At 38.0% G+C, this 15351-nt stretch overlaps 1 protein-coding gene and 1 long non-coding RNA gene across 51 annotated transcripts in view; one reads left to right on the top strand and one right to left on the bottom strand.

The window, feature by feature from the left end:
- The window catches only part of KIF27 (kinesin family member 27), an 85058-nt gene that overhangs the window by 52749 nt on the left and 16958 nt on the right, over positions 1-15351 (top strand). For 49 of the 50 annotated variants that reach the window (XM_024345669.3, XM_054658073.2, XM_024345675.3 and 46 more), the window contains 2 exons: positions 1429-1605; positions 9944-10159. In XM_024345669.3, coding sequence (XP_024201437.2) covers positions 1429-1605; positions 9944-10159 — 393 coding nt within the window. The remainder of the gene's footprint in view (positions 1-1428; positions 1606-9943; positions 10160-15351) is intronic. The other variant, XM_063787794.1, reaches the window with a different exon arrangement.
- LOC134807667 (uncharacterized) lies at positions 1489-10451 on the bottom strand. The gene is made up of 3 exons (XR_010148707.1): positions 10155-10451; positions 9980-10037; positions 1489-1575 (listed from the first exon to the last, which is right to left on the bottom strand). It is a non-coding gene; the product is annotated as an uncharacterized LOC134807667 (long non-coding RNA).

Raw genomic sequence — 15351 nt, 5'->3', positions numbered from 1 at the left:
TATGTAAGCAAAAAATACTGTATTTAAAATACCTAGAATGCAATTATCTCTACCTTACTTTAGAAAGATTTATTCTCTCTTCATAAATTTTACATTACATTTTCTTAGTGACATTTAATAGTGACATGGGTACATTCCCATACACACCCATTCCACCCAGAAATGTCATCACCAGTTGTAATTTTTTAGGTTTTTTCCTTTTAAGTGGAGCTTAAAAAGAATCTCTTATTCATCTTTCAAACCCCACTCACAGTTTAAGAATGTTTGTAGAATATGTTTAAGTTACTTGCTAGACTTCCTAGGATCTCCTACTGGAGTATTTAAGGATATGACAAAATTAACATTTTTATAGTTGCTCTTTCTCTTCCTAATAATTGTAGAGCTACTATAATATTTTAGGCTCCAGTGTTATCTGGACATGATAGTGCTTATAAGATTATACTATTAATATCCTGGTATTATTGGAAGACCGAATAACTATGCATCTTCTTTGTCTTGGCCATTTTGCTCTCTTTTTCTCATATATATTCACTGTCTCATTGTATGATAGATTTCCAGAAACCCTTTCTATAAGGTTCATGAAGGACTAGGAAATAATACTATATGGATTTCTTTTCCTATTTATTTGTTGTTTTGGTGGCAGTGCTTCATTACCATGTCCACTTGGTAGAGTTCCTTTTAAACAGTCATATTCCATCTATATTTATGTTTGTATTTGTTTCCGCATATCCTTAATTCAAGAGAGTACTCAGATGTTTGTTTTGGAGATCTTTTCAGCAATTTTTTATTTTTGTTTTTTTTCTTTTTTAAAAATAATTATTTGAGGTTGACAAGCTACAATGCAAATTGGCTTTCCTTCCATCCTCCATCATCTGTGTCTTCCACTGTGTGTATTCATTTATTCACTTCATTGACTGACTGAATCAGGCATTCATTCACTCATTCATTTAACATTTTATTGAATGCCTACTGTGGCCCAGGCAATATACCAGCCATGTGGATAGACGGGTAAAAACTACAGCCCCTGCAATCAATCAAGGAGCTGAAGTTGGGGAGATAGATACGTAGGGCAGCCACCAGTGTAAGTGCTGTGATGGAACTGTGCACCACTACAACAGAGTAAAAGACTCCAGCATGTTCTTAATATAGGCATAGGAAATTATCAGCCCTTTCTTCGTCAGGCTAAAAAATCCTAGACTGTTTAACATATCTGGGGAGTAAATTTTAATTCTTTATAAAACAACATAGCTACATCTTGACTAGAACTACTGATGTCTTTAGGATCTCAGATGGCTACCTGAGTTACTCTGAGTGATAGTTTTTAAATGTTCATTTAAGAGATTTCAGCCAATCTGAAATTCTATTATTACCATATAATTTTTATGGCAGAAGGAAAAACAAGTAACTTTTTTTTTAATTTTAATGTAGAAATTGGATGAGCAAAAGAAATGGTTAGATGAAGAAGTAGAGAAAGTTCTGAACCAACGCCAAGAATTAGAGGAGCTGGAAGCAGACTTAAAGAAACGGGAGGCCATAGTTTCTAAGAAGGAGGCTCTGTTACAGGAGAAGAGTCACCTGGAAAATAAGAAATTGAGATCTAGTCAGGTATTCTGTTTAATACACTACTTGATTCTGGTTGTAAACCACTCCCCACTCCCCACTAGGATGGCTATAATCAGAAAAACATAATAAGAAATGTGTGGGAGGAGGTGGAGAAATTGGGACCTTCATACACTGCTGGTGAAATTGGAAAATGGTGCAATTGCTTCGGATAACCATTTTGTAGTTCCTCAAAAGGCTAAACTTACGGATACTATGTGACCCAGTAATCTCACTCCTAGGGATGGGTGGGAGGGTGGGTGGGTGGATTAATGGATGGATGGATGGATAGATAGATAGATAGATAGATAGATAGATCTATCTCTGTATGTATTTCTCCATGAGAAATGAAAGCATGTATCCACACAAAAACTTGAACATGAACATTCATAGTAACATTATTCATAATAGCTAAAAACTGAAAACAACACAAATGTTCATCAAGTGATGAATGGATAAACTGTGATTATCCATACAATAGCGTATTATTTGACAATAGAAGGGAATGAAGTACTGATACATGCTACAACATGGATGAACCTTGAAAACCTATGTTAAGTGAAAGAAACCAGTCACAAAAGACCACCTTTGTATAATACCATTTGTATCAAGTCTCCAGAATGGGCAATTCCATTTCTGTCCAGAGACAAAAACTAGAATAGTGGTTACCTAGGGTTGGTGGGGGATTGCGGGGGAAATAGAATGCCTACTAATAGGTGTGGGGTTTCTTTTTTTTGGGGGGGGTGAATAAAATATAAAATTGATTGTGGTGATGGTTACATAACTATGAATATATGAAAAACCATTGAATTATATACTTCTTTTTTTTTTTTATTTTTTGAGACTGGAGTGCAGTGGCGCGATCTGTGCTCACTGCAACCTCTGCCTCCTGGGTTCAAGCGATTCTCCTGTATCAGCCTCCCGAGTAGCTCGGACTACAGGCGCACACCACCATGCCCAGCTAATTTTTGTATTTTTAGTAGAGACTGGGTTTCACCATATTGGTCAGACTGGTCTCGAACTTCTGACCTTGTGATCCGCCCATCTTGGCCTCCCAAAGTGCTGGAATTACAGGCATGAGCCACCATGCCCGGCCTTGAGTTATATACTTTAAATTGGTGAACTGCATGGTATGTAGATTATATCTCATTAAAGCTATTATGTTTTTTGAAAAGCCATAAAAGGGAAAAGACAGTAGAGGAGATAACAGAGGACAAAAGATTACAAAAAAAGAAAAGATGGAAAGCAAATAGATGAGAGCTTATTAACTTAGCAGAACAGAAGATGCTGCATTCCAAGTACCTAGAGAGACACAAATGAGAGCCAGGCTAAGACCCTACATATATGCTATCACCACACATCTTACCAGCTTTTTAATACCTGACTCTGAAATGTGATGGGCATTTTAGGAATGCTTTAGATGTTTTCCTTTTTTAAAAATAACAGTTTTAGAGAGATAAAATTCACATAGAACATCAAAAAGACTCAGAAATGAAGGGACCAAGATTTTCAGAAGGCAGGAGTAGCATAAAGATGAAAACAGGGCATAGTCATGAAACTATTTTTTCTCACTCTGGGACCGATTTATTTTCTGAAGATTGAACCAGGCACAGCAAAGGTTGTGATAAGTCAAAAAAACTCCAAATAGGGAATGAATGCAAGTCTGCATATGAATCGTGAAACATCTATTTCCTAATCTCTACTTGGATCTAAGAATGCTGGCAGCCAGATTTATACTTCCTAGCCGGAGATTGGCATATTTTCTGAAACATCTAAAAAGATATGAAAACTCTTAAATTTGGAAGCCCCCACTTAAATAAGTGGCCCACATATATGCTGTTACCACAAATCTTATCTGCTTTTCGATACCTGACTCTGAAATATGATCGACATTTCAGGAATGCCACTATTAAAGACAGAAAACAAAACAAAAGGAAAAAATAAACTCAGAGACATTAGAGATAGAGCAAGAAGCTGAAAAAAACTTCACAGAAATCTTAATATCCTCAATGTGGTAAAAGATGACTATCTATAAATAACTACAAGTTATTAAAAACATGAAAGAACTCTTGGAAATTAAAAGGGTTGGAGGATAGGCAGAGTGCGGTGGCTCACACCTGTAATCCCAGCACTTTGGGAGGCCAAGGCGGGCAGATCACTGGAGGTCAGGAGTTCGACACCAGCCTGACCAACATGGTGAAACCCTGTCTCTTCTAAAAATACAAAAATTAGCCAGGCGTGGTTGTGGGCACCTGTAATCCCAGGTACTTGGGAGCTGAGGCAGGAGAATCACTTGAACCTGAGAGGCAGAGGTTGCAGTGAGCCGAGACCATGCCATTGCACTCTAGTCTGGGTGACAAGAGCAAAACTCCATCTCAACAAAAAGGGTCAGAGGATAAAGTTGAGGAAATATTCCAAAAAGTAAGTAAAAATATAAGTTAATAGAAAGTAGGAGCAAAACATTTTTAATTGGCAGATAAATCCAGAAAGCCCAAGATCCAAGTAATGGGAATTCCAGAAAGATACAACAGAGAAAACAGAAAAGAGGAGAGTATCAAAGACATCATATAAAAAATTTTGTCAACACCAGTAATGTGAGGCTCTAGGCCTCTCACGTGCAGAGACACACATAGGCTCAAAATAAAGGGATGGAGGAAGATATACCAAGCAAATGGAAAACAAAAAAAGGCAGGGGTTGCAATCCTAGTCTCTGATAAAACAGACTTTAAACTAACAAAGATCAAAAGAGACAAAGAAGGCCATTACATAATGGTAAAGGGATCAATTCAACAAGAAGAGCTAACTATCCTAAATGTATATGCACCCAATACAGGGGCACCCAGATTCATAAAGCAAGTCCTTAGAGACCTACAAAGAGACTTAGACTCCCACACAATAATAATGGGAGACTTTTAACACCTCACTGTCAACATTAAGACTGATCCATGAGACAGAAAGTTAACAAGGATATCCAGGAATTGAACTCAGCTCTGCACCAAGCAGACCTAATAGACATCTACAGAACTTTCCACCCCAAATCAACACAATATACATTCTTCTCAGCACCACATCACACTTATTCCAAAATTGACCACATAGTTGGAAGTAAAGCACTCCTCAGCAAATGTAAAAGAACAGAAATTATAACAAACTGTGTCTCAGACTACAGTGCAATCAAACTAGAACTCAGGATTAAGAAACTCACTCAAAACCGCTCAACTACATGGAAACTGAACAACCTGCTCCTGAATGACTACTGGGTACCTAATGAAATGAAGGCAGAAATAAAGATGTTCTTTGAAACCAACAAGAACAAAGACACAACATACCAGAATCTCTGGGACACATTTAAAGCAGTGTGTAGAGGGAAATTTATAGCACTAAATGCCGACAAGAGAAAGCAGGAAAGATCTAAAATTAACAGCCTAACATCACAATTAAAAGAATTAGAGAAGCAAGAGCAAACACATTCAAAAGCTAGCAGAAGGCAAGAAATAACTAAGATCAGAGCAGAACTGAAGGAGATAAAGACACAGAAAACCCTTCAAAAAATCAGTGAATCAAGGAGCTGGTTTTTTGAGATCAAGAAAATTGATGGACTGCTAGTAAGACTAATAAAGAAGAAAAGAGAGAAGAATCAAATAGACGCAATAAAAAATGATAAAGGGGATATCACCACTGATCCCACAGAAATACAAACTACCATCAGAGAATACTATAAAAACCTCTATGCAAATAAACTAGAAAATCTAGAAGAAATGGATAAATTCCTGGACACATACACCCTCCCAAGACTAAACCAGGAGGAAGTTGAATCTCTGAATAGACCAATGACAGGCTCTGAAATTGAGGCAATAATTAATAGCTTACCAACCGAAAAAAGTCCAGGATCAGATGGATTCACGGCCGAATTCTACCAGAGGTACAAGGAGGAACTGGTACCATTCCTTCTGAACCTATTCCAATCAATAGAAAAAGAGGGAATCCTCCCTAACTCATTTTATGAGGCCAGCATCATCCTGATACCAAAGCCTGGCAGAGACACAACAAAAAAAGAGAATTTTAGACCAATATCCCTGATGAACATTGATGCAAAAATCCTCAATAAAATACTGGCAAACCGAATCCAGCAGCACATCAAAAAGCTTATCCACCATGAACAAGTGGGCTTCATCCCTAGGATGCAAGGCTGGTTCAACATACGCAAATCAATAAATGTAATCCAGCATATAAACAGAACCAAAGACAAAAACCACATGATTATCTCAATAGATGCAGAAAAGGCCTTTGACAAAATTCAACAGCCCTTCATGGTAAAAACTCTCAATAAATTAGGTATTGAGGGGACATATCTAAAAATAATAAGGGCTATTTATGACAAACCTACAGCCAATATCGTACTGAATGGGCAAAAACTGGAAGCATTCCCTTTGAAAACTGGCACAAGACAGGGATGCCCTCTCTCACCACTCCTATTCAACATAGTGTTGGAAGTTCTGGCCAGGGCAATCAGGCAGGAGAAAGAAATAAAGGGTATTCAGTTAGGAAAAGAGGAAGTCAAATTGTCCCTGTTTGCAAATGACATGATTGTATATCTAGAAAACCCCATCGTCTCAGCCCAAAATCTCCTTAAGCTAATAAGCAACTTCAGCAAAGTCTCAGGATACAAAATCAGTGTGCAAAAATCACAAGCATTTTTATACACCAATAACAGACAGAGAGCCCAGTCATGAGTGAACTCCCATTCACAATTGCTTCAAAGAGAATAAAATACCTAGGAATCCAACTTACAAGGGATGTGAAGGATCTCTTCAAGGAGAACTACAAACCACTGCTCAATGAAATAAAAGAGGATACAAACAAATGGAAGAACATTCCATGCTCATGGGTAGGAAGAATCAATATCGTGAAAATGGCCATACTGCCCAAGGTAATTTATAGATTCAATGCCATCCCCATCAAGCTACCAATGACTTTCTTCACAGAACTGGAAAAAACTACTTTAAAGTTCATATGGAACCAAAAAAGAGCCCGCATTGCCTAGACAATCCTAAGCCAAAAGAACAAAGCTGGAGGCATCAAGCTACCTGACTTCAAACTATGCTACAAGGCTACAGTAACCAAAACAGCATGGTACTGGTACCAAAACAGAGATATAGACCAGTGGAACAGAACAGAGCCCTCAGAAATAATACCACACATCTACAACTCTCTGATCTTTGACAAACCTGACAAAAACAAGAAATGAGGAAAGGATTCCCTATTTAACAAATGGTGCTGGGAAAACTGGCTAGCCATATGTAGAAAGCTGAAACTGGATCCCTTCCTTACATCTTATACAAAAATTAATTCAAGATGGATTAAAGACTTAAATGTTAGACCTAAAACCATAAAAACCCTAGAAGAAAACCTAGGCAATACCATTCAGGACATAGGCATGGGCAAGGACTTCATGTCTAAAACACCAAAAGCAATGGCAACAAAAGCCAAAATTGACAAATGGGATCTAATTAAACTAAAGAGCTTCTGCACAGCAAAAGAAACTACCGTCAGAGTGAACAGGCAACCTACAGAATGGGAGAAAATTTTTGCAATCTACTCATCTGACAAAGGGCTAATATCCAGAATCTACAATGAACTCAAATTTACAAGAAAAAAACAACCCCATCAACAAGTGGGCGAAGGATATGAACAGACGCTTCTCGAAAGAAGACATTTATGCAGCCAAGAGACACATGAAAAAATGCTCATCATCACTGGCCATCAGAGAAATGCAAATCAAAACCACAATGAGATACCATCTCACACCAGTTAGAATGGCAATCATTAAAAAGTCAGGAAACAACAGGTGCTGGAGAGGATGTGGAGAAATAGGAACACTTTTACACTGTTGGTGGGACTGTAAACTAGTTCAACCATTGTGGAAGACAGTGTGGTGATTCCTCAAGGATCTAGAACTAGAAATACCATTTGACCCAGCCATCCCATTACTGGGTATATACCCAAAGGATTATAAATCATGCTGCTATAAAGACACATGCACACATATGTTTATTGCGGCACTATTCACAATAGCAAGACTTGGAACCAACCCAAATGTCCAATAATGATAGACTGGATTAAGAAAATGTGGCACATACACACCGTGGAGTACTATGAAGCCATAAAAAGTGATGAGTTCATGTCCTTTGTAGGGACATGGATGAAGCTGGAAACCATCATTCTCAGCAAACTATTGCAAGGACAAAAATCCAAACACCGCATGTTCTCACTCATAGGTGGGAATTGAACAATGAGAACACTTGGACACAGGAAGGGGAACATCACACACTGGGGCCTGTTGTGGGGTGGGGGAAGGGGGGAGGGATAGCATTAGGAGATATACCTAATGTAAATGATGAGTTAATGGGTGCAGCACACCAACATGGCACATGTATACATATGTAACAAACCTGCACGTTGTGCACATGTACCCTAGAACTTAAAGTTATATATATATATATATATATATATATATATATATATATATATATATATAAAGAAATAGCCCATCAAGGGGCCAGCAAAATGAGTACCCAAAAGATATCACTGTGAAGGTTTGGATACACTGACTGAGGAAAAAAGAAGGTCCTGAAAGCGTCTAGACAAAAAAGACTACTTGTAAGTTGCAAGAATCAGAATGGCATTGGACTTCTCAGCTTTCCTCATTAGAAGTTTAAGATCTGAAGCAATCTTTAAACTCGTGAGGAAAATTAAGTCTAATAAATAATTTTCTTCTTAGCCAAACAATCAAATGTGAAGCTAGAATAAGCATTTTCAGGTAAAAAAAAAAAAAAAATCTCCCATCAAGCCTATCCAGGGAAACTACTAGAGAATGTGCTCCACAAAAATAAGGGCACAAACTATGAAAAAGGAAGACTCAGGATTCTGAAAATGTGCTCCAACATGGAAATTCTCAGGAAATACCAAAGGGAAGACCCAGGACAACTGGTCCAGTGTGGAGCAGGAGGATGGATGCTCCAGGCAAAATGTTTCCAGAAAAGAATAGATTGAAAAGATTTCCTGATAAGTTTGATCAAATGAAAAAGTGTTGAGGAATTTTATAGTTCTGTTGGAGAAGAATTAGCTATAAGGTGCAATAAAAAGTTGTATCAAAACAGAGGCATGATCATTTCACACTAGATAGTTCACCTATGAATAACAAAGTTATAATAATGAAAATGAATATTGATTTAACTAAAAACTATAATGTAACTTATATTGGGAGAATGGAGGAGGTTGGGAAGTAGAGTAGGTATAAGAGTGCTAAATCCTTATCTCCCATGATACACAGTCAGTAGACAATGTCTAAAATTGATAATGCCATTTAGAAACACGGACATAAACACCAGAAGAACCAACTGAAAAGGTTGAAGGTGGCCGTCTTGGAGTAGGATTCAATTAAAAGCATGGGGGAGGGGAATGCTTTTTTAAAATTATAAACCTCATGATAGTATGTGTCTCTATAATAAACCTTATGGTAGTATATACAAATAATTACTGTGAACAGTAATTTACAAATTACCTGAAATTTGACCATAGTGAACATCTCCATAAATCTGACCATATTTTCTGATCAGAATGAAATACGAGTAAAAACAAATTATATGTTTAAGCCAACCAATCATATGTTTAAACACACCACATCTCAACCCCTAGTAAATTGTAACATAATTCTACAATGTAGAATGTAAGCCAAGAAAGAAAAGTTCAATTTAGAAAATAAGGAAAAAGAAAAATACTGCCTCTGAAAACCTAGTCAAGGCAGTTCTTGGTAGTAAACTCAGAGTTTAAATAGACTTTTTTTTTAAAAAAGGCATTCAACTTAAGATTTTAGAAAATGAACACCCTGGTCGGGTGCAGTGTCTCACGTCTGTAATCTCAGAACTTTGGGGGGCTGAGGCGGGTGGATCACCTGAGGTCAGGAGTTCGAGACCAGCCTGGGCAACATAGTAAAACCCTGTCTCTACTAAAAATACAAAAAATTAGCTGCACATGGTGATGAGCGCCTGTAATCCCAGCAACCAGGGAGGCTGAAGCAGGAGAATCGCTTGAACCTGGGAAGCGGAGGTTGCAGTGAGCTGAGGTTGCACCACTGCACTCTAGCCTGGGGAACAAGAGCAAACCTCCATGTCAAAAACAAAAAAAGAAAATGAATACCCCCTCCCTCAAAAAAATCCATGGGAGAAAACAATAATATAAAAACTAAAAATATATTCATTTAGCAATTTTCTCTATGTTTTTCCTAATTTTTATGGATTTCTAGTAACTGTTTTTGGGGTGGCTGGTGGGTTGTATCTTTTAGGCCTTAAACACAGATAGTTTGAAAATATCAACTCGCCTGAACTTACTGGAACAAGAGTTGTCTGAAAAGAATGTGCAGCTCCAGACCAGTACAGCTGAGGAGAAAACAAAGATTTCAGAACAAGTTGAAGTCCTCCAGAAAGAAAAGGATCAGCTCCAGAAACGAAGACACAGTGTGGATGAAAAACTTAAAAATGGTAGAGTGTTATCACCTGAAGTAAGTCAGTATTCTTTGGAACTGGAGGTGCTGTATGATGGATCACTTGAGTGATTTCCTCAGTCTTTTTCACATAATCATAAATATTATCTGGTAAACTTGGTTCCTTGAGATTTTGTCAGATGTAGTGAGTTCACCTGGCACTTATTTGGCACCATAAACCACGCTGGACTAGAGACTGAGATATCCTTACATAGTGGTCCATGGACATGGCCCCTTCCTGGCACTGCCAGGCATTTGGAAACTATTACTTTCCTTGAGTATATTTGCCTCCTCAGCTGGGGTTTCACCTCTGAAATCACAGAACATAGAAAATGATTTGAGGGACTCTTCTGGAGGGCACCTGACTTTTCTCTATACATATTTCTTGAAGGATACTAGGTAATTTATTACATACAAGAGATGCCTAAGGAATTAGGGGTTTAGAAGACCCAGTGTCCATACTATGTCCAGCCAAATAGATGCACAAAATTCCAATCCCAGTAAAAGACCTTTTAGTTATAGTTACAGTTTTTTTAAAACTATAGTTTTAGTTATAGTTTTTTAAAACTATGTAGAAGATGATTCATTTATGGGCTGTCAAATTGCCCCAGACTTTGTCTTTTTTCAAAATTTTCAGTCAGTTGGCAGTGGTACCTTTACCTTACTTCATCAGAGAAAGATGAATTTTTGAATCTGAACTTCCTCTGCAAATATTTATTGTTGGTGTCTCATCATTACCAAACCAAGGGAAAATTGCTAAGAGAAGGTGAATAGCTGAGAATCACACACAGTGGTGAATCTTGTAATGTTTTAGTTTGGAGCAAGTGACAGGAAGTTATAGGGGCTAGTTAAGAAATAGGAGCAAGGATAACATTAGATTGTTGCTCACTGAGAATTGATGAAAGGATTGACTTACAAATCAATCCTTGATTGGGGGCTAAGTGGCAGTTGAAAGGAACATTATAGACCTCTGTTGCCCTGTTTTATAACTTAAGCTGGGTAGCTGTGCAGAGGAACAGAGAGCCAGGCTGTCCTCCCAAGGTATTAAATTGGAGCCCAAGGGTTATAGATTTGAAGACATGAGAGCCTAAGATACAGCAGAATTCAAATATTTAAGGAATTCTGCCTGCCTGTGACTATTACTAAGCTCTATAGAAGATAGAAGAAGCAAAAAAACAAAAACAAAAACAAAAACCCAAAGTATTATGTTTCCCTTGAGAAATTAATACTCTATTTGGGAAAACAGATAGAAATATAAGAAAACTCTAAACTCTGAAGGACATTGAAAATCAAGTTGTGGATAACGTATTACAGCTATACCTCTTACATTATTTATTCAAAGCAATGAAGTGATCATTTGGGGGAAGATTCATCAAGGCAGCCTCAGTAGATCAGAATCTTGAGCTAGATTATGAAAAACATGATATGCACTGGCAGATACAAGAAAGAAGTCCGTTTTAGACAGAACATCTTTGAAGAAGGCACAGAGATGAGAATTAACAAATTATGTTTGCAGTAGGGTAGAGTTCCATTAATATCAAGAAACATTTAGGTTTCTATTTCATGTGGGATCCTGTAACAAAAAACATTATTTACAGATTTGTGGTGAAAATATAGTATGGTGCATGATACCTATTTTGCGGCTATTCTGGACTGGGGTTTGACGGAATGATGAGCCTCCTACAACTGGTAGAGTTCTACTTACTCACATGAGCTTCTATGTACCTTTCTTCCACATGGTTGGTTCTTCTTAGTGTAGCTCTCAAGTGAGGCTCTGCTCTTATCACGATTTTAAAGCCAAGGTTAATATTCCAAATAGATCTGTCACTAGCAGATGATCGAGAACATGAGATTCTGATGTGACGACACAAGGTATCAATAAAATCTAGTTGGAATGGTTTGCTATCTTAATGTCTTTAAGCTTGTTTTGGATAATTTTCTCTTTCCACAGTAAATTAAAATATTTTTCCTAATTTTATTACTTTATGGAAATGGATAGAAAGATTTTAGATCGTTACACTAATAGAAGATTACCCAACAATTTACTACAGACAAGTCACACCGCTTTTTTTTTTTTTTTTGGTAAAATCCAGAAACTAAAATTAAAGAATACCTGAACTTTAGATTTCTAATAATACAGAGTAGTTGCTTAATAAGTAGGGAGGAAAATATAAGAACTATTATGTTTATCTTATCTTTTAAACTTTTAATTTCTCATTTTATGATGAGAACATACTTTTTTTTTTTTTTCTTTGAGATGGAGTCTCACTCTGTCACTCAGGCTGGAGTGCAGTGGTGCGATCTCGGCTCACTGCCTCCATCTCCTGGGTTCAAGCAATTCTCCTGCCTCAGCCTCCCCAGTAGCTGGGATTACAGATGTGCGCTACCATGCCCAGCTAATTTTTTTTTTTTTTTTTTTTTTTTTGAGACTGAGTCTTGCTCAGTCACCAGGCTGGAGTGCAGTGGCGCGATCTCAGCTCACTACAACCCCCGCCTGCCTGGTTCAAGCGATTCCCCTGCCTCAGCCACCTGAGTAGCTGGCACTGCAGGCACGCGCCATCATGCTTGGCTAGTTTTTTGTATTTTAGTAGAGATGGGGTTTCACCATGTTGGCCAAGATGGTCTCGATCTCCTGACCTCATGATCCACCCACCTCGGCTTCCCAAAGTGCTGGGATTACAGGTGTGAGCCACTGCGCCTGGCCTAATTTTTGTATTTTTAGTAGAGATGAGGTTTCGCCATGTTGGTCAGGCTGGTCTCGAACTCCTGACCTCAAGTGATCCACCCGCCTCAGCCTCCCAAAATGCTGGGTTTACAGGCCTTGAGCCACCACACCCTGCCGAGAACATAAAATTTACAGGGAAATCTCTGCAGTGCTTGCTCAAAAGTTGTTGTTAGTTTTTTGTTTCATTTTACTTGGTCTCTGGACCAGCAGCAACAGCATCACTTGGAGGCTTGTTAGAAATGCAGATCCTCAGGCCCCAAGTGGACCTGCTGGATCAGAATCTGAATTCTAGTGAGCTCCTGGGTACACATTAAAGTTGAAAAGCAGTGCTCTATCATAAAGCAGAGTCAACTCTTGATAACCTGTGGTTTGTATTGTGGCAAATTTTTCATCCCAGGATAGTTACTTCCCCATTGCTACGTATCTTGTCAGCCTACACCTATTGCTGAGTTAGAGGGAACTGCAAACACTGATATGCTGCAGCCTCACTGGAGCGGGCTGTCCTTGGGTTTCTATATTCACACTACCTTATATTATCTCAGTACTTCCTTAACTTAGATCCAAAACCATAGAAACTGAATTTATACGAAATTGTCCTCAGCCATGTATAAAGGCAAACTCTTCACATTTGTTTTTGATAAAATATAGTCACAGTATAAATTCAAAAGTCAAGTACAGTAAAGTCCTCACTGAACATTGTGGATAGGTTCTTGGAAATTGTGACTTTAAGAGACACCATGTACATCAGGTCCTCAAATTACATTGTTTTCCTTCAACATAGTTGCTTTTGTTACAAAGTTAATAAGAAAAAAAATTTGTTTCGTTATGTATTGTTTCTCTTAAAGTCACAGTTTCCAAGAACCTATTGATGATAAGGACTTACTCTATATTGGATAATTCACTTTTATTTGTGGCTCCTCTTATTCGTTCACCTAAGTACATTTTGGTATTTAAGGGGTTTTTTTCTTGAAAAGGTGAATATTATTTTATTCCTTATGGAGCAATTATCAAACCATCAAATTCCATATGGTTAGTGATTGCACAGAGAAATAGAATGGCTGGTGAACATTTTTCTTTAGGTAGATCAGAAATATTCACACTATTGGCCAGGCATGGTGGCTCACACCTGTAATCCCATCACTTTGGGAGGCTGAGGCAGGGAGATCACCTGAAGTCAGGAGTTCCAAGACCAGCCTGGCCAATGTGGCAAAACCCCTTCTCAACTAAAAATACAAAAATTAGCTAGGCGTGGTGGCATGCACCTGTAATCCCAGTTACTTGGGAGGCTGAGGCAGGAGAATTGCTTAAACCCAAGAGGTGGAGGTTGCAGTGAGCTGAGATCCCACCACTGCACTCCAGCCTGGATGACAAAGTGAGTGAGACCCTGTCAAAAAAAAAAAAAAAAAAAAGAAAAAGAAAGAAATATTCACATTATTTTCCTTTGGGATGTTAGGGGGAGGAGTGGAGAGAAATAACATGGGTCCTGTAACCAAGGACACATGAAACTTTTTTCTCTTCTCTCTTCATTAAGTCAACAGATATTGAGTTCAAACTATGTGATAGGTACTGTGCTAGGCAATAAGGGTGTGCAGATGGACAAGATAGTCTGCCACAGGAACTTATCGAGGTGGCCTCCACAATAGGTATGGGTATATGGAAACATATATCCAAATCTCACCAATCTGAAGTAATTCCTTACCACAGATTTGTATCACCAACATAACATGTATTTGGATAGTTCAAAGAACTGGAAGAGCTGGGCATGGTGGCGTGTACCTGTAGTCCCAGCTACTCAGGAGGGCAAGGTAGGAGGTTCGCTTGGGCCCAAGACTTTTGAGTTCAGCCTGGGCAACATAGCAAGACCCTGTGTCCAAAAAAAAAAAAAGAAAAGGAAAAAGAGAACTTGTAGGTTTTCCTACAGGGATTCATCGATCTTCTCTAGTATGTGAAAAAATACTACGTTGCCCTATTTTTAACACCTACATTTTCCTTCTAATAACATTTCATAGGAATCTTATGAAATATTTCAGATACTTAAATCCTCACTACTTTTTTATGCCATATTGTGCTTTTTTATTACTAGTTCTTAATAACTTATTCTAACATTTAGAATAAGTTATTCCCTCTAGGCAGTATATTGTTTTGATAGATCACTGAAGGGACAACAGTGAGTCTCTAGATCTCACTAGTGGAAATATTGACACACAATATGCACTTTAGGGGTTATGGAGGAGATATATGACAATACTGCTAATCCTGTGTGCTTAGGCTTTGTTCAAGTATATTCCTTGGATTAGATGATCAGCATTTGTTGTATAACCTTGGAACATTTCAGAACTCCCCTAAACTTCTGTCTTTTCCATTTTACTCCATCAGGTTTATTGTGACGGCTTAATGATTATGTTAATATGTTGTGTGTGTGTGTGTGTGTGTATGTGTGTGTATACACACATGTATACACACACTGCATTATGTGGCATAGCAA

Source organism: Pan troglodytes, chromosome 11, assembly GCF_028858775.2.
Source record: "Pan troglodytes isolate AG18354 chromosome 11, NHGRI_mPanTro3-v2.0_pri, whole genome shotgun sequence".
NCBI lineage: Eukaryota > Metazoa > Chordata > Mammalia > Primates > Hominidae > Pan > Pan troglodytes.
This window is presented reverse-complemented; position numbering and strand designations above follow the sequence as displayed.